This window comes from Sander vitreus, chromosome 20 (assembly GCF_031162955.1).
Source record: "Sander vitreus isolate 19-12246 chromosome 20, sanVit1, whole genome shotgun sequence".
Lineage (NCBI taxonomy): Eukaryota > Metazoa > Chordata > Actinopteri > Perciformes > Percidae > Sander > Sander vitreus.
In genome coordinates this window covers 13592285-13617532 of record NC_135874.1, presented here as the reverse complement: position 1 = coordinate 13617532, position 25248 = coordinate 13592285, and the positions used below count along the sequence as shown (strand labels likewise).

Sequence of the window (25248 nt, the reverse complement as noted above, 5' to 3'; positions counted from 1 at the left end):
TATCAGAGCTGGGAGATCCTTTGAAGAGAAGGAGGTGTTTCTTCCCTCCTCTGAAGCAGAAAACTGAAATTAATCCTGCCCCCTCAAGAACGCACCGAGTGAATTTTGAAGACTACAAATTAAAAGTATACAGTGTACCAGGAGAGTATCAACCTTTCAAATGCAATACATGTGGGTCGTATGAAAATCAGGCAAAGCTGTGGTCTGTTTTGCACAATCACTTTATCAACTGTCACTAGGTTGAGTTTTTCAACAAGTCTCATCCTTTTCAACTATAGCTTCCTCTATCAAAAGACCACCCAGCAGAAGAACTCAGGAAGAGTTCAAATCTGCACTTCAGCTCCACTTTGCACACACCCTGCTGAGTACGTCTCCTCCTCTGTGGTTAGAGGGACTACTCCTACTCTCACTGTTCAACACACTGCCCACAAAGGGTGATGTTATAAGGGCTGACAGCAGCCTTTTCAGCGCCGTCAAACAAAGAAAGGGCACTGCTACGGCAGGACTGCCTCTGAAGCAGCGAGGGCAGCTGTGTGGACAGACAGGAAAATATACTACTCAGACTGAAGACAGAGAAAAATGTGTTCAGTTCAAACAGCAATCTAGGTTTTGTATTTCGGTGAGACATTTTCCCTTTGCACTGTGATGTTTTGCCCTGTGTGGATAACAAGATGATGTCTCTTTTCCCAAATCTCCCATTCGATATTTTGCTCCTTTATTTTTCTGCACAGCAATAATGCAAACTAATCACTTACTGTCAGTTGCAACCCAAGATGAGAAAATGGGTCCCTGTCTGTGTGCCAGAGGATTTGTTTTTCTAGGGTGTTAGTAACAGCAAATGTGAAAGCTTTTTATTAACTGGAAATGACTTGAATCAGTCAGATGTGGATTATGGCTCTCAAGACGCCACTGTTTAATAGAATTCACATCCATAAGCCCTGACAGTGTAAAACATAGTTGTTTTTTGGTGGGTTTACATTATTTAGAGAGCAAGCTGAAGCTATGTTCGATCATAAACCATCACAAAAACATGAACAAATGTTGTACAGTGCCATCCCACCCCCACTCCGGCTGAAGATGAGAGACGACTTGATAAACCTGAGGTGTTAATGTATTCTAGCTCAGAGAACTCAGAGGCACACTGTGTGCACTGATGTGACATTAATAACAGAAACAGGACTGTTGGGTTACACATGCACCCACATGCACTCACATTTCTGAGGCCCTCGGGTGATATTTTCCAACTATCAAGCAGCTTGCTGTGCGATATCGAATGTTTGCAGGCTGGATTTTCGGGGGACTCCTCTAAGGGTGCATTTTGTTTGATAGTGATGCTGACAGGACAGAGCAAGACGACTGACGCGTTGTCAGTTTCCTTCAGTCAGCTGGAACCTCATGTTTGAAATCAGGCTCATCAACAAATTGTCAGGGTTCATATTTGTCAGGTTGGAAAAAAAATAAACTGGTATAGTTGAGGCTAATATGGAAGCTGATTTATGCCAGAAAAGAAATGTAGACAAAATAGTCATTACAAATATTAAAATGTTAATGGTGTATCAACATTTTGAATTACTGTGAGATAAAGAAAGGCGCCCAGGGGGCATCCTTACCAGATGCCCAAACCACCTCAACTGGCTCCTTTCGACGCAAAGGAGCAGCGGCTCTACTCAGAGTTCTTCACGGATGACTGAGCTTCTCACTCTATCTCTAAGGGAGACCCCAGCCACACTCCTGAAGAAACCCATTTTGGCCACTTGTACCCTGGCACTAGCAACGTTGTTTGTTTTATCTCCAGACATGTGCTGTCATCAGGAGCACATCCATTCATTGTGACTGTCAAACCAGCCTTCCTTTAGGGCATCATGCTGTTGTGACGCCTGCATGCGAATATCACAACTCATTCGTCACTCCAGCTGGGTGTGATGACTAGTAACCCAAAATATCTACACTGCTTGGAATATTTGGCATTTGTTCATGTATGTATCATGTGGAGGTTTTATTTGTTGCATCACTTAGTGGATGCAATCACTTTTACTTCTGCCTTTAAGGCAGTTGGTTTTTTTCCTCCTCTGAGCTGATGTGGGTTTTATCAGCAGCACCTCTATTACATCATCAAACTCTCAATGTGATGTGCTATATGAAAAAATGATCTTGTAATCAATAAAACTATTTTAAACCAACTTTCATGCAAAAAAAATCCAAGTTTTGTGGAAGCACTGGCTGATACGTGAGGCCAAAAGCATGTGTAATCATGTGAAATTTAACACATGCTCAGAGGCAAATCCCTCAATAAGACAATGGAGTGACACATGGATGCCTCCCTTCGATGTCACTTAATTGATACACAATGGAGAATGTTGGTGTCACCGGCGGGGCGTAAAGTGAACTGACAGACAGGCCATGTCAGATGTCAGCTTGCTGAGCGCTGTTCGACATGTCTCCTCCTGTGACTGACAACCGCCCCCAATTAACCTCCAACTCAAATACAGACAGAAAACACATACAAGTACACCTGCTCTCGCTCTCTCTCTCTCACACACACACACACACACACACACACACACACACACACACACACACACACACACACACTCACACTGGGTGTGTGACAGCTGTGGAGCTTCATCTTTATTCATTCGGCGCTAAACGACCTTGTTTTACAGAGCTCTCAGTTCGTCCTCAGCAAGGGGAAAGCATTGTTTTCTTGCTGCATGTGTACAGTCATCTGAGTAGCTACAGGCAATACATACATTAATAAATAAATGAAATATGCTCAAGATAATTGTCAAGGTTTTTCTATTCATTCTCAATGCATTCAAATGGTCAAGGTAAAATGTGAAACGCAGCAGAATACTGATTTATTTTCACAGCTAATTAAATGCAGAAGCATTTGCGGAAGCAGCCTTCTACCAAAGTATGTCACTCTGGGTCCCCCTAGTGTGGTAACAGACAGATGGGAGAAGGATTTTAGTCCCAGTCTCTATTTACTCTCATTTAATACAGCACAGCACATAGGCCTGACAGAAGGTGTGATTTATTATGTAAAGTAACACACAGTGTAGAAGCATAATATGTGCACATGACTAATATTTCTGGTTTGCATTATCTTCACAATACTGCATTAAAGAGGAAGAAGGCAGCGTTGCATTGATGAAAGATTTACAAAAGCAAAGGGCAAGATGTTTTCTGTATAAGTCACAAAATGTAAAGAAATTAAGCTTTGCAGTACCAATCTCATATTCCTTTTGATCTGAAATATATTACCTGGTGTCCTTTTTAGCTCAATTAAAGTAAAAGGCAGGAGCACAGTAGCTACTAGCTCACTACTATCAGCAGGTAGTAGAAAGACCACATAATAAGGTGTTGTTATAAAACCAACCATACAAGAAAAATGTGGAAGAAAAGACAAAATAACATGTATGGGTTGTTTTAAATAGCTTTGTTACATTTTAACAATTCACAAGATTTGAAAAGCATGAAAGGAGCTGTAGCCCAACAAACTTTGTACAGATGCTAAGCAATGACCTACACACTTAGGCAAATGTGTACTGTACAACTAATTGCAGCCCTGCAATAATGTTCATATAGGGTATTAATTAGCCTGCCTTCACTCATATACATGGGGTAGACAGTTCAATTTTGAGGTACTTGTACTTTACTTGAGTATTTCCATTTTATCCTACTTTATACTTCTACTATCTATCTATCTATCTATCTTAGCGCCACTTTTACCAGCTGCAACATCAGGGATGCTTACACCTTATTGCATTAACGTAATTTAATATATGTTTGCATAATAAGCTCTTCTACTTTTGGTAATTTAAGTATATTTTGATGCTAATACTTATGTAATGTTACTTGAGTAAGTTTTGAAATGTTTAATATATAATAATATAATAATATATTTACTTGTAATAAGAGTATTTTTACACTGTGGTATTACTTTTACTTAAATAAATTTGATCTGAACTACTTAAATTGCCACTGATTGCAGGACTGTTAGATTGCTTAGTTTTAGCTAGATGTACCTAATAAACGGTTAACTAAGTGTATGTCGAACTATGCAAAGCAAATTTACAAGGATAAAACTATTTCCGGTTCCGCCCACTCGCATGTGGTCCGAATGATACCAAATTCCAGATGAACAGCAGATTCATTTTGCCAATAGATCTTCGTAAAACACCAAAGTGACAGGCAGAGTGAACTAAATACATTATTTTCTAAAGCAGAATCACGAGTGCGCAAGGTTATTGATTTCTGAGCTGCATGCTGACTCCCGCTCAGTAGGTTACCGTACACGGCGAGCTGAGAGAACACTCAGGACTTTCCGGTCACATGGAGAAACGACAGCAGATGAAAGCCGCCCTGGAGCGGTGCATAGACAGACATAAAGACGAGCTGCACAGTTTGAGTCTGGACATTTGGAGCCGACCTGAACTTGCCGGAAACGAGACACACGCGCACGACAGGCTGGTCCGTTTTTTTTCTCAGGACCAGACATGGACGGTAGAAAGTCACTACAAATTACCGACCGCATTCCGGGCCAGCTGGGGTGCGGTCGGTTGCGGGGAGGGGGAGCAGCCGGGGCTGAACGTGGGGTTCCTGTGCGAGTACGACGCGCTTCCGGGCATCGGGCACGCGTGCGGGCATAACTTGATAGCAGAGGTGGGAGCTGCCGCCGCTCTGGGGCTGAAAGCTGCTTTAGAGAGCCAGACTGAACTCCCTGAACCAGTGAAGGTAACCAGGGAACTGTAGGTTAAAGAAAAAACAGCCAGACGTCAAACTTTGTCCTTCAGTCAACTCCTCTAATGATTCATAATATTAATATACATTTATTTTTTATTACATAGATAACCTGATAATAACAAGTTGTGTGGATGCATCTTGGCTACAAGAGGTGTTCTACTATGAAGAGATTCATTTTTTTTTTTTATTCCTTACTTTTTTTAAATATTTGTCAACATCCCCAATGACTATTTCAGTGAGTCCAATAATTAACTGACTAAACCGAGACTGAGAGACCGTAAAAATCTTTGTTTAGTCTAGGCCACACATGTCAAACTCAAGGCCCGCGGGCCAAATCCGGCCCCTATATACATTTAGGCCCAAATACTTTTTGTCACTTTTCACAATGGTTTTTTTTAATGCTTTTTCCAAAAGTTTTTGGCATTTTCTTTGGCATTTTTGTCGACCAAACTGTAAGTGAGAAGACTATATGAAACATGCAATAATACAGTCAAAGATATTTGACTTTTCCCATGACATAAAAGCAATAAACTATATGCCTGGCCCTTGATGTGATTCTCATTTTCTAGTGCGGCCCTTAGGGAAGTTGAGTTTGAGACCCCTGGTCTAGGCTATAGCTAGTAAGTGGACCTTGAGTCAAAACCACTGTAGAGTGAACTTCCATCTCTGAGCTGAAAACCGTTGACTTTTTTGACCAGTCAGGCTGACAGACATACATGAGCTGATGTGATGATGTCAAATGACTGAATTAAACACTTTTTCTACCAGATTACAGTTCTGGGAACTCCTGCAGAGGAGGATATAGGAGGCAAAATTCAATTGACCAAGGCAGGAGCCTTCGCTGACATCGACCTCGTCTTCATGGCTCACCCAGCTCAGCAAGATGCTTCTTTCCTGCCCTGTGTTGCAATCGTTGAGTAAGTTCCTGTTCAGAAAATTTATAAATTCACAACTTGTCCTTTGTCCTCTAACCTCTACATATTTCAGATAACCCTTAACACGCTACATTGATGTTACACAGGGTGTCAGTGAAGTACCATGGGAAGGCATCTCATGCTTCTGCATACCCTTGGGAGGGAGTGAATGCCCTGGATGCTGCTGTGCTGGCTTACAACAATCTCTCTGCACTCAGACAGCAGCTCAAACCAGAGTGGAGGCTTCACGGTAAGGAACAGTCAGAAGCTGAGCTTCAAAGTTCATTCAAAACAATCTCTCATGCATGAGAGGTCCCTAATGTACATGGAACATTTATACATCTACAGTTCCATGACAACCGAGCAGCATTCATCTGCTGACACACTCATTGAAAGAGAATAGCAACCAGAGGGTACAGGGTGCGAACTACAGGGGAGACATGAGCTCCCCTGAAAACATGATTTGGGAAATATTGACAATGCGTATAATATGGCTATTATTCAGGCATGAGGGTGATTCATCACTTATTTGTTTTATTTAAGATACTGGCATGCATGCTATTCTTGCCACCACCGGAGGCATAATATCAAAAATGTCACTCACTTTAACTCAAAAATCAGAAACTTTCTTAAGGTGTGTGGAGGTTTGATGTGGTCCTAAACTGATTGGTATATATCAGATGTGCTGACATTAAGCAAGTAGGCCTACATGGCGGGTCATCGAAAGTCACCCCACACGTAAAAAAAAAAAGTGAGCATCCCTGAAAGCCATGGTACAGTTTGCACACTGAGAGGGTATCTATGTCAGGCAATCTTTCCAAGTATCTGTAACATATTTTCATCTGGCTTTTCAAATGTAGAGGGATGTTTTATCTCTAATGGAAATCAGAAATAACACAATTGAACCCGTATTTTTTTTTTGTTATGGATGCATTCCTTCTTCTTCTTCATTGTGTCCATGTTCTCCAATACAGGCATCATCAAACATGGAGGGGAGAAGCCCAACATTATCCCTGCCTACACTGAGTTAGAGTTTTATCTGCGCACGCCGCTGGTTAAGGATCTTTGTGACCTGAAGGCCAAAACTGAGGCTTGCTTCAGGGCAGCTGCTGTTGCCACCGGCTGCCAAGTAAGCTTACCTAAAAGTGTGTTTTTCCATTCGCTTCCATCTGGCCCAGATGTAAGAAAAGACCATGTACGTTGATATAGCTAAGAAATGCAACATTGGAGTTACCTCTGCTGTTATACAACATGCCCTTTTTAACATATTCCTGTAATTATGCTCTGAGTGTTATTCTACTGTTACATAATTAACCGTTAACCCCAGGCTGCTTTTCTCTTGCGTCTGCACTTGCTTAAGGCAGATTTAACACATCACAGAGCATGCATTGGGCTCCATATTCTGTTGATATATGATAGTAATCTTTATGTTTGTACCAGAGATTTTATGAATTACGGTATACTTGTGTTGCCTTCAGGTGGAGATAATCTACCCAACCGATGGCTATGATAGCATTCTGCCAAATGCCACACTGGCAAACCTGTATGAAAATAATGGAAAAGCTTTGGGGATTCAGTTTCCAGAGCAGCCAGCCAACTTCTCTGGTATGTGAAAATAAAAAAATAAATCATAGAAACAGACATATTTATCTCTTACTGTCCCTGGTTTGTGCAGAAGACATGTAAAGAAGTGTATCAGCAGAACAGCAATCTAGTGTTTTTCCCACAGATTGTCTTTTTTGTTGTTCACTAAATCAACAAAGAATTGTTATCACAGAGTATTTATAATTATCTGGCAGGTTCTACAGACTTTGGCAATGTATCATTCATGGTCCCCGGTATCCATCCTTTCTTCTACATCTGCACCGACGCGTTTAACCACACTGAGGAATACACCGAAGCAGCAGGTACGGCAGCTCGGTGTCTATTGGGAGCAGATGTTGTTTCTCGTGATGAAATTGAATTGCACTACGATCAGACGATTTTATCCATCATTATCTTTCCAGGTCACTCGGCTTGTCTGTTTAGTTTCTATTTGCTTAGATGCTTTATTTTCCTCCTCCACTCTTTTCCTTGTGCCAGGAGCTGAAAAGGCCCAGTTGTACACCCTGAGGACAGCCAAAGCCCTGGCTATGACAGCTGTGGATGTAGTGTGCTGCCCTGTTCTGCTAAGGCAAGTGAGAGAGGACTTTAGACTGGCCAAACTGAAACAGGAGAAATGACCAGAAAGCAGTGATATAGTCTTGACAGCTCATAAATACAATGACTTTAATAATAAATATAGGACATGGGCTTTAACTCAAGAGCACGTATTGGCTTACAGCAATTCCAACAGTTTGTATGGTTACCGTTGAAGGATAGAGCTGTAAAACTATAACTCAACAAGGGCCTCTGCAAATCTCAAATGCTACCTTCATTAGGTTGGATGAGCTCATTTCCACTAGACTAGAACTGGTGTTCTCAACTGGTGCTCACCGAGGTTCAATACCAACATGGGTAACTGTTTTTTTCAGGTTGTGTGGTGCCAGGAACTGGAAAAAGTTAAGTTGAAATGATGAAAAAAGTAACTAATTAACACCACAATTTTAAATAGAAGGCTTATGAGAAACTAAGAAGTGTACGTTTAACATCCTAGTTACCATTTTATGTAATTCTTTTCATATAGTTTTTAGCCATGGTTCTATGGTAAAGTCGGTTGGTTGGTTAGTTGGTTGGTTGGTCCACCACTTTGGTTGGTTGGTTGGTTGGTCCACCACTTTGGTCCAGACTGAAAATCTTTAACAACTATTGGATGGATTAAGATGAAATTTTGAACAAACTTTTAGTTTATACAATATTCAGATTATGAGACCTACTGGTGATCCTGGTGGACTTTGGAGGTGAAAGATTTAGTTTTTTACAACTATTGGATCTATTTTTTTCAGTACTTTGGTTTATGACCAAATACCTGCAAAACTTTTACATCATCCTTAGCTGTAGTTTGCATTTAGTGCTAATTAACAAATGTCAGCACGCTAAACTAAGATGTGTTAGCATTAGCATCGCTGTACCTAAGTACAGTCTCACAGAGTCTCTAGCATTGCTGTAGACTTAAGTTTTGTTTTTAGATGTTTGTCCATCAATCCATCCATCGTCGTCCGCTTATCCGAGGACGGGTCGCAAGATGTTTGTATTGAAATTATTTTATTAATGATGATATAGGTATTTATTGTGTTGGTATGATGATGTTGCCCATTCACTTGGACTTTTGCATCTTTACATCAAGAACCACAATTAAAAAAAGCCTAAACTTTATTATTTTTGTAGTTGTAATTTGATGTACTGTAAATAATTGTACCAACAGTATTGCAGCAGTCTCATTGGCTATTCACTCATTTAGATTTCTGGGCATGCTTTCACCAGCACACAGGTCAATTCAAAACCTTGGCTTCCCTTGAGTGGTCACAGATGTGGTGGCAAATCACGTTCTGGACATCTCTTTTATGCTTTATCATTTTCATGTCTTTATTCTGCAGTGATGACTTTGTTCAAGTTTTTTGCAAGATTATGTTGCACAAAGTTTGAATTGCCAACTTCTCCTTTGGGACGTTACTAGGATTAAAAAAAAAAATTAAAGAAAGAAACATTCTCAAACATAATCCACAGTTTTGCCTCTAAGAAATCAGAAAATTGGCTTAATGATACATATCTATATCTTTTTACGTCACATGTGAACAGTTAATGGTATTACAAATTATGCAGTTTATATGATTTGGTATGAAAGCTCATCAGCAATCAGGCCTGTGCTATAGAGAGAAGAGAGACCCGGCAGCTGGTGGCAATCCAATGTCTAATAACTGTGAAAGCTTATCCTCCAGCACTGTTTAAAAATAGGATAAGAATTTGGGACCGTGATTTTAGAGGTCGTTTCAGCAGATTTTAATTGATGTCTGCAGAAGCAATATTCAGAAAAAAAGCAATATTCAGCCACGCATCTCAATCCATTTACGTTTCTACATACTAAATGTGTTACATGGAGATTTAAAATGTACAGTATTGTGGTTGTGTTGTCCAGCACCTAAATTCTGCTCAAGTAATTTTCACATTTTCATAAAACAAAACAAACATTTTCCCCATATTTAATATCTGTATGTTTGGTTATTTAATTGTAATAAACCACCAAAAGATACTTTTAATCTTTTATCAACAAATTAAACTAGCAAATAACAGGTCACAGTGAATCTCAAAGCCTCACAACACCAAACAGAGGAGATGAGCTTCAGTTGTATAAAAAAGAAAAGAAGAAATAAAGACATTTAAAAAAAGTCAATACATAATTAGTGTTTTACTAAACATATATTTTTACATTTGTGATTTTAATAGAATGCATTATTTTGCCTTTATACCTTAACTTTATCAAATCACACAAATGCAACGCAGTAAGTAGCTAGACCGCAAAATAATTGCATTGAAACAAAGATTACAAGAAATGTAACAGACTGAATCATAATAACATGCTTTAAGAATAATCAGATTAGCAGGTTTTTAAAGAAATAGTTTCACATTTTGGAAAATGGCACTAATTAGTTTTCTCAGCCAAGAGTCCGATAAGAAGATTGATACCACTCTCATGTCTGTACAGCTAGGAGATGGTTAGCTTAGCTTAGAACAAAGACTGGAAACAGGGAAACAGCTAGCCTGGCTCTGTCCTAAGGCAACCATCTGCCTGCTAGTGGTGTAAATCACACATTTTTATCACAATACAATATTATATTGATTCTATGGGCAACAATACAATATTTACTGATAGCACGATACGATTTTGGCTTGATTCAATTCAGGGACCTGCGATCGAAACGAGACAATACATAAGCCCATTTAACACACACAATTTATATATATATATATATATATATATATATATATATATATATATATATATATATATATATTTATATTTATCTTCACAAAAGTAACTAAAATATGATTTGACAATTTCATTACTAAGCTTGTTTTAGCGGTGCTGGTAGGTAGACAGAGCAGGCTAGCTGTCCCCCCCCCCCTGTTTACAGTATTTGTGCTAAGCTAACCATCTCCTTGCTGTAGCTTCATATTTACTGTACAGACATGAGTGGTATAAATCTTTTTATCTAACTTTCCACCAAAATGCAAATAAGCCAAACTATTCCTTAAATTATTTTGTCAAGTCTAGTTCATATGCCAAGGTTAAGAAATGTGTTTTCAATGTCAGAAATCTGTTTTCAGTTCACATTTTTTGGTTTTGAAAATGTGGTCAAAGAGTCACTGCATCAAGAACTGAAATGTCGCCAAGTTAAAATGCACAGGTCCATGTTTGTGCGTCTCACTGTGCAGTAAGTCCTGAGGCGACAATATCCAAATGTCTTTCCATCACCTGCACTGATAGTTACAACATGAAGCCACATAGATTTGATGGAGTGAAAAACAGCGATGACTGTCCTGTGTGTCAGTAGCTCATTTATAAACTCTTCTGTTTTAAGGGGCTGGGTCGAGAAGGCAATGGTGACCAATCTGTTAATGGTCCCCATGCATCTTAAGTGCAGTTTCTGGGTCTGAAAAGCATCAAATGCAATGTTATTTTCCTGCTCCTCTACAAATGAGCCAAGCTCCTGGAGTCTCATCATTAATGACTCTCACAAGAATCTACTTATGCATCCCTGGTTACAAGTAGATGGACCAATAGATGATGTTAAAGAGGATGTACGCTCCAGGAAACACAACCCTTGAGTACTTGTCTATGGCGTGGGTGTCTATCCAAATGTTGACATAGCCTCTGGATGGCTTCACCTGGCTTGCAATCTGCGGGTCATTCAATGACACCTGGGCCAACATTCGATCCTGGCGACCGCCGTTCTCTGGCATCCCATAATTCCCTGTGTTGTTTATATCCATGGACCCGTAGCCAGTGATCTGGGGGTCGATCATCATCTCGTCAGGGTTGCCAATGCCGCATGTACACGGCAGCTAGAGAGGTAAAAAGGAAGCTTTTGAAATCTGTTTATTGTAAATGTTACTTTCTGTAAAGTCATTAACTAAAGCAAGAATATAAATACAAATCAATTTGTTAAATGTTTATAATATTTCTGCACACTCTGGTCCTTTAAATAACTTTGGCATGAAACATTTATAGAAGGATGTTTGTGCTGGAAATGTTCCTCGGGGTACATGGCTCCATATGCTGCAGCAGTTGGCAGATGAAGAATAGCAATATAGTACACAAGCTGTAGTCCCAGAATTTTGCCATAGCCCCAAGAGCAGCTTAAAGTGAGTCAATTTAAAAAAATATTTATCTGTTTCACATAAAGTATTAATTCATGTTTCTACCAGTTTAGAAATATTTTAATGTGTAAAATATTTTTAATATAAAATCAGGTGAACCTTGTCCTGTCTTGACTTAAGGTCCTGACACACCAACCCGATTATCAGCCGTCGGACAGTCTGGCGAGCTCAGTGACTCGAGTCTGTTCGGTGTGTTCCGTGCCGTCATCAGTCGGATGAGCCGTCAGCCTTCATTTGGGCTGATTTGACTTGTTGAATCGAAAGGCGGGCAGTCGGACTCAATGGCCAATCTGATTGGTGGAGCGCTAACTGGGAAATGACGAGCGGAATGAGCCTGACTAACGCTTCTCAAAATCTGACGAAAATCTTTTAAACTGACCTTGGTCGATCTGAAATGAAGACAGATTCAGCAACTGCATGGCCTATTTCTCGCGTAAATGTTTTCAGAAACACGTTTTGGTGAACTATCTTCATAAAATATGAGATCGTATTCCGAACGAAGCTGCCATTATGCCCGGTTGTAAAATCCGGGAGCAGCCAGACCCACGTAACGCTTTCGTCCAATCAGCTGCCGGTTTAAATTTTTTTTGGGCAACAATACAGATTAGTGCCGCCTGCTGTTATGGAGACGTATTATGTCTCGCACACGCGCAGAATGTACGCTCAAGTCGGCGTCGCTTCGGTGTGTTCCGAGGCACTTTTTTGACCAACTCGGGGAGGTAGTCAGTCCGACTGCTTTTTCTGCTGAAGGTCGGCTGTCGGGTTGGTGTGTCAGAGCCTTTAGATAGATCTATCAACATGTCTGTTTCACTACAGCCGTCTGCTTTCTTGCTTTTAATATTTAATATCTGCAGCTAATACAGGATGCGACTTATATTTTATCAGTAGGCCATTTTATATTTAGGAAATTTAAATCAGGATGAGAGAACTTTAAAATCATATAAGCTTTATGGTGTTCCACCCGTGGGACACTCTTGCTATGTATAACTTATAAGTACTGATAATTTAGACTCTCATATGTTTGTTTGGTCATGTTTAAAAAGAACATCCTAAAGAAAAAGAAGAGGCTCTCTGCACACTAAAATGTCAAGCTCCCAAGAAAAATAACTGGGTAAGGTACACTGCACGGCAGAATATACAACGAAAACCTTAAACATGTGGTGTAGGGTGGGTGTTAAAGGGTTAAACTACAACTACAAGAATGGTAAGGATATGTCCTCTGCACAGATTCAAAGATGTGTGGCTAGGGTTCAAACAAGAAGAAAATATGTGTAGCACAGTTAAACTGTCTTAATAATAATTTATGAAAACATTAGCAAAGCATTTGCTTCCTCATTTCTACTTGCACAAAAAAGGAAGAGAATGAGCTGGTCACACATTCATTACTTACAATCTGTTTGAAAAGATGTAATTTAATCAATAAGAATAAATCTGTTTTTACTGTTACAATTAAGCTTGGCACTGTTGCACTCAAACTCAGGAGAAAATAGGACATCATTACATTCAGGCTTTCAGTGCTATAATATATTTTTTAAGTGTTTAATGCTTAAGCACACTGTTTCTGTGTGCATACCACAAAAATAAGTCAACCAGAGAGGTTATTACACTGGTTTGGTAATGTTAAACTGTCCATGTAAACACGCTAAAAGATCAACATTTCATAGGTTAACGGTGTTTTTAACTACAGGCGATGAACAACCACAGAGGAAAGTCACATAAATTAACACTTACTCTCTCCCTTAGTTTCCTCTCTTTCCTCTCCTGTACGGTGGAGAGGTAGTTGACTGCCGCGTACTCTATCACCGAGAGGAAGACGAAGACAAAACTGACCCAGAGGTAAATGTCCACTGCCTTGATGTAGGAGACCCGCGGCATGGAGGCGTTGACCCCGGTGATGATGGTGGACATGGTCAGCACTGTGGTGATGCCTGGAGTAAAACACGCAAACAGTTGAGTCACATCAGAGCGCATGCGTATCACAGGGCTGGGAAGGTAAAACTGTTAAATACTAAATATCACAGAAAAGGCTGTACATGAGCCATTTTTTCATTTTGTGTTGCCATAATATATATTTCTATTTGTGTACTGTATTTGGTTTTTAACAGTATGTTGTTAATCACTGTAGGAATGTTCTGTAATTGCTCTCTCACCTCCACAGGAGGGTCAGGGGTCAGTCTCAGCTACAGAACAAAAAACAGATATGACTGACGTATTAAATGATTTCCTCTATACACTTCAGCAGGGCAAATGTTTCCTTATATCAGAGCCATAATCCGGAACTTATGTTGTGTAAGAGCGGACTCCCCACTCACTATTTCTGCTACCTGATCCCAACATGCCAGTCGGGACCCCTGAAAGGGTCACAGGAAAAAAATAAAAGGGGTCATAAGATGTTTAAAAGATAGCAAAGGGGAATAAACAGACCATATTTCTGCTATGGATTTTTTTCCTGTGATTTATCACGGAAAGGTTTTCCTCTTCAGTCCTATAAGATATGTTCAAAAGATACAACCAGGGTTGGGAAATCACTTATTTAACCTCTTACAGCTCATAGACAACCTGTGGCAAGGTGCTGCAAGTTGAATGAAACGTCGTGGATATAGAATACCTTTGGACAGACCAGACTAGATGTTTCCTCATGTTCCTCTTTATGCAAAGCTAAGCTAACTGCCTTCTGGCCAGCTACTGTACATATGTATGGTACAGACACGAGTGTGGTATCGATCTTCTTATCTAACTCTCGGCAAGAAAACAAATATATTTACCAAAATTGTGGGTCACAAAAAGGGGTTGGGAATCACTGCACTATGTTACTCTGCTTTTTTAGCAAAACTCCATTTCTCAAACTAAATAATCTTTTTGTAGAGCTAGGTTTCTTTGCTAAGGCCATGCCCTGTAAAGGAAACTCTGTCCTACCTAGTGGCACCCTGGCGGGGACGGCCCTGCGGTCAATCCAGAAGGACACCCAGGACAGCATGACCATCAGAGTAGCAGGGAAGTAGGTCTGCAGCAGGAAGAAGAAGATGTGGCGCCGCAGGGTGAAGTGGATGTACAAACGATTGTACCAGCCTGGGGAAAAGAAATACCATCATTAAATTGTCATGTGTAAGCGGCCGATACACCGCAAAAACACTCAAAGCAGAGGTTCCCAGCTATTGTGGCAGGGAAAGATAGGATGCTAAACCCTTTTTTGTGCTTCAGGTTGCTCTGGAGAGCTAGAAAGTGGAATGTGGTTATAAGACGGCTGCAGGGCTGTCACATTAGCTTTCCAGCAGCCCGAGAGTGGTTGGCAGTAGTTTGATTCATTTTGTTACACTGTAAGGATTACATATTAGTACATTCTTCTTGGTGTAACATTCAAAGGACATGTAAGGAAGACTCAATCCTTGAGTCAGAAAAGGCTTATAAAGTAAAATGAGATTCATTGAAGATGCACACATGTACGTGTACCATTTGCATAATCAGTTCAGTTTACTGTATGTATTAGACGTGCTTGTGTTGTGGATTACAGTACCTGTGCTGCTGTAGAAAGCCAGCTTGGTGGTGGTGTGAAATTTCTGGATGAGGAACTGGGACAGAGATATTCTCTCGTCTGTGTTCAGGGATTCGTTGCCTTTCTTCCAGTACAACATCAGGTCGTCATCTGTGTACGCATCTGGAGGGGGAAGAAGTAAAAGTGAGCACATCTGTAATGAACCAAATCAGGAAAGATTTACTATGAACAATGGTGGATGTTGGTCTGAACAAAATGTGTGCAGATTTAACAAGACAAGACTGCAATTCTAAAGCACCACAAGCTGTCCCTAGAGACTGCAGTGTTCATTGCACCGTCTGATTTCGAGTCTTAGAGCTTCACTAGCAGAGGAGCTAAGGGGATACTAGAGGAGAGGCCTGGCATGATGTATCTGAGATTTTATGAGATATCTGGTGAGCAAACTTGACATTTGGGCCTGAGGAGAGCATCAATGTAGTGTCAAAAATGGAAATGAAAAAGAGTGTGAATGTGTTTAGTAAATGTTGATAATTCTTGTATATAGTGAAACATTTGGCACATTGATGGCGCTATAAGAAAGGTCAGAGAGGTTGGACTGGGAAACATGATTATGTAAGCCGATTTCACAGAAATCAAAACTTTGACCTGATGGTGGTGCTTATTAGATGACTCACATCAGTGAACATTAGCAGTGAAAAAAAAGTTATTGTTTTGCTGAAATATTTGTTATTATTTTTTGATAAATCCACTCACAGCTCTCAATCTCCAGCGAGCAGGTTTGGGTGTCCAGAGGGAAGCGGCTGAGGTCCATGTTGCACATGGCAGTGACAGTGACTCTGCAGAGAAAAACAGCAGTAGAAGCTTTTTTTTTTAGTATTATAAAAAAAGAAGCTACTCTGTCTCGTAGTGTAAGTTTTTGGCTTAAGTTAAGGCTCCTGTGTATGTGTTTACCTGAGACTGTAGAGGACGTTGCCGTCAGGGTAAACCCTCAGCATGACGTTATCGGTTGTGGTGTCGTGGATAAAAGAGCGCTTGGAGTGGACAAAGAACATGTCAGGAACCCAAATCTTTTTCACCAGGCGACTGTCAAAGGTCATGCTCTGGTTGTTGGTGCTTGGGAATGACAGCCGCTCGTCCTTCCAGTAGTGACGCAGGTACAGTGTCATGGTAAAGTCCTACAGGAAGAAAAGAAACTTGTACTTAGATGCTTTACATTTGTAAAAGTACCAATATAACAATGTAAAAAATACTTCAAGTAAAAGTCCTGCATTCAAAATGTTACCTAAATAAAAGTGTTATCAGCTTCATGTACTGAAAGAATCAAAGTAAAAGTGGTGGTTGTGCTATTTATCTACTTTGTATACAGTTCCCAACCTAGGGGTCGGGACCCTCCAAAGGGCCTCAAGATAAATCTGAAGGGTTGTGAGATGATTAATGAGAGAGGAAAGTAGAAAAAAAATACAGTTCTGATACACAAATATGTTACTTTTCTGAGACCTTTCTCTAATCTCTGTTTTTGTGAAATATTAGATCATTTGAAACCATCTAAGACATTTGGTGAACTATCTTATAGACATCTAAGTAGCTAAGTAGGAACCGCTGGTTTAATCTTTAGCAACACATTATGTTTTTTAAATCTTATGTTTTTAATGTAAAATCTTACAAATCTTAACTCTAGCTGTCAGATAAATAACGTGAAGTAAAAAGTATATTTCCCAATGATATGGTATGTAGTGGAGTAGTAGAAGTTGAATACTTTCTTACTTACCATATCCACCTCGGAGATGGTGTCCAGACTTTCAACCTGAACATCCACTCCAACAGGAATTGGAGGACCTGAATGAAACTCATGTTAGAATAAATGCATAACACATGCAGAGTTGTTATTTTCCTGCATAGAAGCTTGTTGAGCTCCTCTTGATTTTGGATGTGACAGTGGGTAAAACAGTCAAGGTGACCATAACAGAGACTGATTGAACCTTTAGTTTTGAAAAAGAAATTTTGTTTCCAAAAAAAGAACAATAAATCCCACAATTATAGAGCAACTGCTGGAGCCACGACTGTGTCGTTCTGGCTGGGATTCTACTTTTTTTTACCTATTTCAGTCTTTCTACTCTGCATCATCCTCAATAGTACACAAATACAATTAGGTCACAAAAATGGAGTCAAAGTTGATGAAATCCAGCGCTCTCTTTCACTTCCAGCTGAGACACACTTGATGTTTGAAATTAAATGCAGCGGAAGGTTTCTGCGAGGCGCACTTGGTGCGTTTTCAACAGCAGATTGTCGTGTGATTAAAAGTAGTCATGGTCTAACATAAAAAAGAAAAGAAAAAGACCTTCAAAACCTCATGGCTGATTCTTCGTAGTTAAATACAGCTCTTGTGTTTGTGGTAATTTGCCTTAAATGACGAATAAAAAGATAAAGACAGCTAAAAGGATTATAAATATATATTTCATTACTGTCATTTAGTAAAACAAAAGCCTGTGTGCCTTTCTGACATGAAATCTAAGATACAGTAATGATGCAAAAGACGTGTATTAACACTTGTGATGCACAGACGTGAGCTGCAATTGGAAACTCCAGCACAGCTTGCATGGATGGTGTTATCACTAAGAGCTTAATGCTTATAGTACAGTTTAACCCAAACCAATGACCACTGCACACATCTTATCCAGCTGAGCGTGCCACCTCTCCAGCATGCACCCAGCATGTCTGAGCTATACAAATAAAACCTGTTTATGTAAAAGCACTTAAATCTAATATATTTATTTTCTGACCTCCAAAGGCTGGCCTCATGGTGAAATCATGGTCTTCTATTCTCAGGAGTTGCTCAGATTTTGTCATCAAAGATTTTGTCATGTCTGGACTTCGTTTGTAAATTGGGCTGTAAAAAAGAAAAGAAAAATAAATGTGTTGTTTTAATGTCCAAATGAATTAGCCAAATAATCAATATTACATAATTAAATTGTAATCAAGGATTTTAAAAACTCACCTTCCGGATTTTTGACCTCCACCCCCATCCATTCTGGTCTCTCTTCGCGACCTGATTGGTTAACAAGAGTAATAAATAAATAAATAAATGAGAACATCTGTCACATGTGGCAGCAGCACAACATTAAAGGTTCAAGATGCCTTTATTGTCATTTCTAAGCACTTACACACATAGAAACATTTTGTCCTCTGCATTTAGCCATGCTATACATAGGAGCAGCACCTTGATCTGTGAAACTAAAGTAGTCACTATTCACTATTTTCTAATGAAGTTTAACAGTCTAAAAGATTATTAGATCAATGTAGTAAAAAAGTAATTGGCAGATTAATCAATGATTAAAGTAATCATTGGCTGGAGAGAAATTATTATGTCTAAAGCCTATATCTACATGTTGTTAGAATAGGGGCAATAATTACAACTTTTTTGTTTTGTTTGATGCTTCTCACTTCCTAAGAAGATGTAGTACATCCGGTTAGATAACACATTTTATCCACACATCGCACAAAGGGAAAAAGAGCATTTCGTCGTCAGTAAGCTCTTCTCTGGTGTCACTTTTCAAGAGGGCTTCCTCTGTATTCTTCTATTTTTTCTCCAAAAACCCTAAAATGGATTATTAGAGTAGAGCATGCTGTGACAGACAGGGACAAATCCCTGTGACAACCACAGACATGCATCAAGGAAATAGAGAGGAAGAGAGTGAGAGAGAGCAAGGGAGGGATAAAGGGACTGCAAGTAAACAAATAAATACAATATGAAACGGTGAGAAGAGGGTTTTACTGGTGAGCTGCAGAGCTCTGATGGGCAATGGGTGCTACTCGTCTACTCTTGTCCATCCAGCAGCTGGTTCCTAATCCTCTTGGCAGAAATGCCTCTCCAATCCCCCTCTCTGCCTGCCTACACCACACAGAAGACCGCCTGTCTGCACACCGTTTCTGCTCTGTCGCCATGGACCTGCATGCATGCATCGCTGCAGGGGTTGCATCAGGGTTAACGGGCCAGATTCCTGCACGGGTCATTCTAGACACATTAATGTACAGTGTGCAATTTTAAACTTATTTTAAACATAAATCATTGGCATATAGATGGTGGGATGTAACTACAGTAAGTGCATTTACTACTATAGGTACTGCTCTTTGAGGTACTTGTAGTTAAGTTACTTGAGTATTTCCATTTTATGCTACTTTATACTTTTCACTCCACTACATTTATTTGACAAGTACTAGTTACTTTCAGATTAAGATTATTAATACAAAACATAAATCATGTAATACATTATGATGTATTATTATTAATTAAGCTACCTGGCAGTTTATTAAAATATCAATATTATCCCCACATTTCATTATAAATACATTTAATTTCTACAGTATTAAAAATATATGTATGGCAAAATAAATATCAACAAATCAGATTCTGGTCTTAACTACTTTTTGACTAAATATGTAGCTAGCTAGGTACAGCAGTATGCACCTGTGTTACTGTGGGGTGCTTAGAATTTAGATGAGTTACTTTTACAGTTTGTGTGCTCAAAGTGCAGCCTGTGGGCCAATGACGGCCCTCAGAAACATGTTGTCCAAATCCCTAACGTGACATGAAATGCATGCATTATATTTCCATCATCTGTGTTTCATTTCAATAGTTTCACTTTTAATAGCCTGTACACTACTCGGCTACTGCGTCAAACTTCACCCCTCTAACAAGCGTTTGCATGGAGACCAGTGGCACCTGTTGCAGGAATTACATCCTATCATCAATGCTAGTGCTGTTTAGATAAAGTTAACAATCTTGGTGGACAATTCGGCAGTTTAACGTGGAAGTGAGATGGAAAAGCCAACACGGAAAAAATGCTGTATGGCCGAGAAGAAAAGAAAAGTTTCAGGAAAAATGCATCAACTCTTTTAACGCTACTTCGTCTAACCTCCGGGGACAGATAAAGTGATCTACCTTCTGCAGACAGCTCAAGGAATTTATTGTTAAACATCATTATGAGATTACGTTCATAGGTGAAGAGCACAACTGTAAGGTTGAACAGTTTCAACAAAGCGTATCTGTCCACCAGTCAGTCATTACAAATCTCGTGAAAAGTAGTAAAACTGTAATACAGGCAAGTGGTAGCATTTCACAAAATTGCTACAAGTAGTAAGCCGTTCAGTGATGGAGATATACCTTATGTTCTGAACCCGTGAGGCCCTTAATCATATGCTGGCTCCCTAAATTAGCAGTAAGCCATTAAAACTTAGAGAACCCCTGCTGTAGATGTTTATGTGGTGTGAAAAAAGCAAAAGAGGGAAATCAGAAAAAAAAAGCACAATGATTAATTTTTTTATCATCAAAATGTGTTTTTCTGTCCCAATAATCATCCAGCACAGGTACTGTACTCAAAATGATCCTTTAAACCTCATGAGGGTTTTCTCCTCAATGTTTGCTTATCCCCCTCTGTGCTTGCTTCCTCAAGGCAGCGAGTGAAAAGAAAATGTAAGTAATATAGTGAAAACTCCCACAACACACGCCAGCAGCATTCAGCCGCTTCTGCAATTTCACACTCAAAGAGAGGAGGAGTGGAGTGATGAGAAACAGGGAGAAGAAAGGTTTGACTTCGGCATAAGTATGTGAGATTGTACCCTCGCTTCTGGAAGAGCAATGAGAGATTTAAATTTGATCTGTATTCTCAGACTGTGTGTGATAGCAGAGAGAAGACATGACGTGAGAGGACTTTTAACTAGTTGGTGAAAAAAACACTGGTGTTTAGAGATTACAACGCAGCTTTTCTGCCACTTGTGCTTTCTTGCCTTTTGAAGATTTCCACGCATGGTAACGATTGTGCTCTTATGCTTAATGATCATCTTAAACACCTTAGGGCTGAGATGATCACTTTAAATGACTGTAATTTCACGGAGGATTGTTCACCTTTAAAAAAGACAGCTTGAACAGTTTAACACATTCAATAAAATCAGATTTTCCCTGTCATTCGCTCTGACAGTTTGTCATATTGTACTAAGAACCAGCAGGTATGTAATATCAAACACATTTATGTCACTCAAATGGAGGAGAATCTTAATAGCAACATCTCCTCTGATCTATAAATAACAACAGTTACACCATGAAAAGAGATACTGTATCTAAAGTCGGAGGGATTATATGATTTGACAGGGTTTGTTGAATATAGCAATGCAAATCATTCAACGCTGATAGCATTATGAGTCGACCACGCTGTACTTTGCCTGCTTCGGAAAAATGTATCACCTAGAGATGAATGCAAAGACAGTTTCTTACTTGAGGACCTCAGGATATAGTTAAGTTCTTTGCTGATTTTTTTGGACAGAACATTTGCATTTTTTTCCTTATTTACTGTATATCAGTTAAAGGCAAATATTCCCATGCTGCTCTCAGCACGTGTTCAGAGCCATCTAGAGGTGTTGACTTAGCTGACCATTTTGGCAACAGAATACCAAACATTTGCTGGTTTCGTCTTCTCAAATGTCAAGATTTGCTGCTTTTCGTTGCCTTTTCTTGGGTTTTGGACTGTTGGTTGTATAAAGCAAGACATTTGAAGACATCAACTTTTGCAAAATGTGATGCACATTTTCCACAATTTTCCGACATTTCATCTTAAAAACTAAAATCAATAGATTCATAGATGATGAATATAATATAATGATTAGTTGCCATCCCAGTGAGTTATGTCTCTGTTCATAGCACTTGACAGCTGTTCAAAGTCATCTGAGGGTGTTATTTAAATTAATTCTGACAATTTTACTGTGCATATAAACATTCATCTTTTTAAATACCTTACAGCTGTTGCTTTAAAATGTAACCGACTCACTGAAATAATGATCAATTTTGTATTTCTAATGTGCGTCAAAGACTAAAATGCTTTTTGCCTGTTTTGTTGTGTAAAAGCAAAAACAATTCCACTGCAGGTATGCAGGCTGCACCTCCACGTACTGTCCCCTGCACTTAACTTAACAATTATCAGACATCTGATATTCTTATTAGAGCTGAACAGATTAGTCAATTGACAGAAAAATGTATTTGTAATTATTTTGATAATCATATTTTTAAAAGCAATGTCAAATCTTTACAAGTCCTGCTTCTTAAATGTGAATATATGCTGCTTTTCTTTGTCTTATATGACAGTAAACTGAATATATTTGGGTTATTTTGCTGAGTATTTAAAAAAGAAACTGCATTTAACCCATCCTAAGTATTAGGAGCAGTGGACAGCTATACATACAGCATCTGGGGAGCAACTTGGGGTTCAGTGTCTTGCTTAGGGACACTTGACATGTGGCGTGGGATCGGACCGCCAATCGTGTGGTTGAGGGGCGACCACTCTACCTCCCAGTCATAAGCCATAAGCATTGAGCTTTCTAAATACCAATTTCTTCACAGAAGATCAATCTCATAAAGTGTTTTCATGCCACATTATGTGCCCCCAATTTAACTGAATCATTAAAATAATGATTATCAGCATCAAGTTCATCAGCATTTCTAATGTGAGTCAAAAAATACGAAGATGTTAATAGATGGTTTTGTAGTGTAAATGTTACATTCCTTCCACCACGGGTATGTCAGACTGCCCCTCCACAGAGTGCTCCCTGCACTTAACAGCACAGATAAAACTAATAAACAAACAAACACAAACCTTTCTATCCAAATCCCTTCCTATGTCGAAGCCAATTCAATCAATAATATGTAGAATTGAAGGAACGATTCCCAGATCTAGTTCAGTCCCTGACTAAAACATCTAATCCATTGAACGCATTAACAAGGCAGCAATTAGCCTAAATAATCACCTGGAAATGACATTGGCCACAACTGCTGCCAGTGGGGAAAACAGTCATAAACCGGCCTGCAGCAGTTGTGGGGCAAGAGAACACAGCATTCCCTAGTAGTGCATAAATAGATGTGGGGATTTAGGTCTCCCTCTCTCTCTCGCCGCTCTCCAATCTGCTGTCTGAATAAGTCTGTTTTCAGAGGGGGAGGGAGCAGCACAGGTGACCCAGGAAACACTGGACAACATTGTGTAAACCTCAAAAAACATTGATAAGAACATCATGAAGCCGATAAAAACATGCAATCCAGTGTTAGTCTTTGACACATCTGTGACTCCTTTGACATTACCTGCTCTGTTTGTAGGTCTCCAGCTTGTGACCCCTCGACTGGGCCAACCTCCCAGCTGCTCCTGCGAGCCAAACACAGAAGAGCACAAGAGCAGCATCCACCTGCATGGTTCACATTCCCCAGAGGACGGACCTCTCCTGTCAGTCAGAATCTACTCCCCTCAAGGATTCGGAGCACTCTGCCTTGCTGAGACATTCCCTTCTCCAGTGCCAGAGCCGACAAGAGGGAGGAAAAACAGCAACCGCAGCATCAGCTACACTGAGCTATTCTACGGCCTGAGTGGAAAACATCCTATGGTGCTTAATCTCCACAGTGGGAAAAGCAATTTTGACTAAACCCATAAATCCTTGAGCGTCAGATGGTACAGATTTGATCCCTGCAGCGGCGGATGTGCCTGCCTCTCTGTGCTCTGCTGTGCTCAGATATCCTGCACCCTGATGTGCTCTACTCCACTTTGCACCGCCCAGAAACACCAATTCTCACAATGATGCGGTGCGCTCATCTGTAAGGTCAGCGGTTTAGAGATGCAGACTCACAGAGGCTGAGAGGAAGCTTTGTGTCTGATGTGAAAGGCTTCTCAGCTCCTTCTGTTATGGGAGTCTCGTGTCTGGCATGTCAAAATTCTCTACCAAAAGAAGAAGAAAAAATATCTGCATTTCTGCTCGTTGGTGTTTGCAGGATTTCAGTTTTGTTTAATGTAAACCTGGACAGTGAATGTAGGGTTTTATGATTGCATTGATGAGTTGTTTTCTTGCTGTCCGCTGTGTCTACTGTTTTTTCTCGGGGAACTCAGATTTGGGAATATTTTTGGATGCTCCAAAAAATAATTATACAGGTTACTGTGCAAATCCATCAGAAATAAGGCCAACAGAGACTTAATTAAGCAACTGACTTTGTAATATTCAAAGTATCTCAACGATTATTTGGTCCTCTGTTTTATGGATACAAAAATACAGGACTACATCCATTTAGTCTTATAATTCCCCATTTATCAATCTGCTTCAAACAATATATAAATAAAATATATATCAGAGGATAAATAATAGGTGATTTTGTTTGTTTAGCGATGCATTAGAGGCTGCACCACTATTTGTCTCACAAGACGTGTCCGTCTGAATAAGCCAATCAAAAAACGTCTCAGCACTGACGTCACCGGCCATGTGTCCCTTTTTTTTTTAGCAGACCAAACAGTTGGATTATAAGATCATGAATTTGGGTTAGCTCCATGGACGTCAATCTGAAAATTGGTGTAAGTATGTTAAGCATTTTTTTTGTGGATCCTTCTTTACAGTTGTCCTGCTGACTGAGCGAAAGTAATAATTGCACAACAAACAATGTCCTCTTTCTTATTATAACATTTATGATTTAAACACTCATCTTTTAGTTATTGTACTGAATCACAGTGAGCCTAGTAGTGGTGTCCAAATATAATTTGAGATTTACATAGAGGTTGAATTTGAAATTGAATGAGGAATGAAAATAAAACCTCTCCCGAGCATGACATACAACAGAATTCAATTCACTTAAAACTTGAGTTGGCCCACAGCAGAGGCAGACCAGCAGCTTTTCATCAACGTGAGCTCTTGTGCTGTTTGTTACTTCTGTATCCTTACTTTGACATACTCCTACGTACTATAGATTTGAGTGCATATACTACAGCTAGTTTTAACAAAAAGGCA

General features: G+C 39.6%; 2 protein-coding genes across 2 annotated transcripts; one reads left to right on the top strand and one right to left on the bottom strand.

Annotated features, from left to right (window-relative positions):
• Positions 1 to 4105: 4105 nt before the first annotated feature.
• Positions 4106 to 8374, top strand: LOC144535610 (peptidase M20 domain-containing protein 2-like). The gene is made up of 7 exons (XM_078278148.1): positions 4106 to 4737; positions 5515 to 5663; positions 5768 to 5910; positions 6635 to 6789; positions 7139 to 7265; positions 7460 to 7567; positions 7743 to 8374. The coding sequence occupies exons 1-7, from the start codon at positions 4336 to 4338 to the stop codon at positions 7880 to 7882; spliced, it is 1224 nt and encodes a 407-aa protein (XP_078134274.1). The 5' UTR covers positions 4106 to 4335; the 3' UTR covers positions 7883 to 8374.
• Positions 8375 to 11339: 2965 nt separating this feature from the next.
• On the bottom strand, positions 11340 to 23685 carry LOC144535130 (gamma-aminobutyric acid receptor subunit rho-1-like). Its single transcript, XM_078277421.1, has 10 exons — positions 23570 to 23685; positions 18446 to 18496; positions 18231 to 18337; positions 17219 to 17286; positions 16402 to 16625; positions 16204 to 16286; positions 15472 to 15612; positions 14874 to 15026; positions 13689 to 13885; positions 11340 to 11642 (listed from the first exon to the last, which is right to left on the bottom strand). The coding sequence occupies exons 1-10, from the start codon at positions 23674 to 23676 to the stop codon at positions 11340 to 11342; spliced, it is 1434 nt and encodes a 477-aa protein (XP_078133547.1). The 5' UTR covers positions 23677 to 23685.
• Between the last annotated feature and the right edge of the window lie 1563 nt (positions 23686 to 25248).

Bases quoted from the DNA above. Each gene is read 5' to 3' on its own strand.
- LOC144535610 (XM_078278148.1), top strand. From the start codon at position 4,336: ATGGAGAAACGACAGCAGATGAAAGCCGCCCTGGAGCGGTGCATAGAC. The intron at 4,738-5,514 runs GTAACCAGGGAA...TTTTTCTACCAG, and splicing joins AACTCCCTGAACCAGTGAAG to ATTACAGTTCTGGGAACTCC. The intron at 5,911-6,634 runs GTAAGGAACAGT...TCTCCAATACAG, and splicing joins ACCAGAGTGGAGGCTTCACG to GCATCATCAAACATGGAGGG.
- LOC144535130 (XM_078277421.1), bottom strand. From the start codon at position 23,676: ATGCAGGTGGATGCTGCTCTTGTGCTCTTCTGTGTTTGGCTCGCAGGA. The intron at 17,287-18,230 runs GTCAGAAAATAA...AGTTTCATTCAG, and splicing joins CATGAGGCCAGCCTTTGGAG to GTCCTCCAATTCCTGTTGGA. The intron at 15,027-15,471 runs GTACTGTAATCC...TCTTTTCCCCAG, and splicing joins GGCTTTCTACAGCAGCACAG to GCTGGTACAATCGTTTGTAC.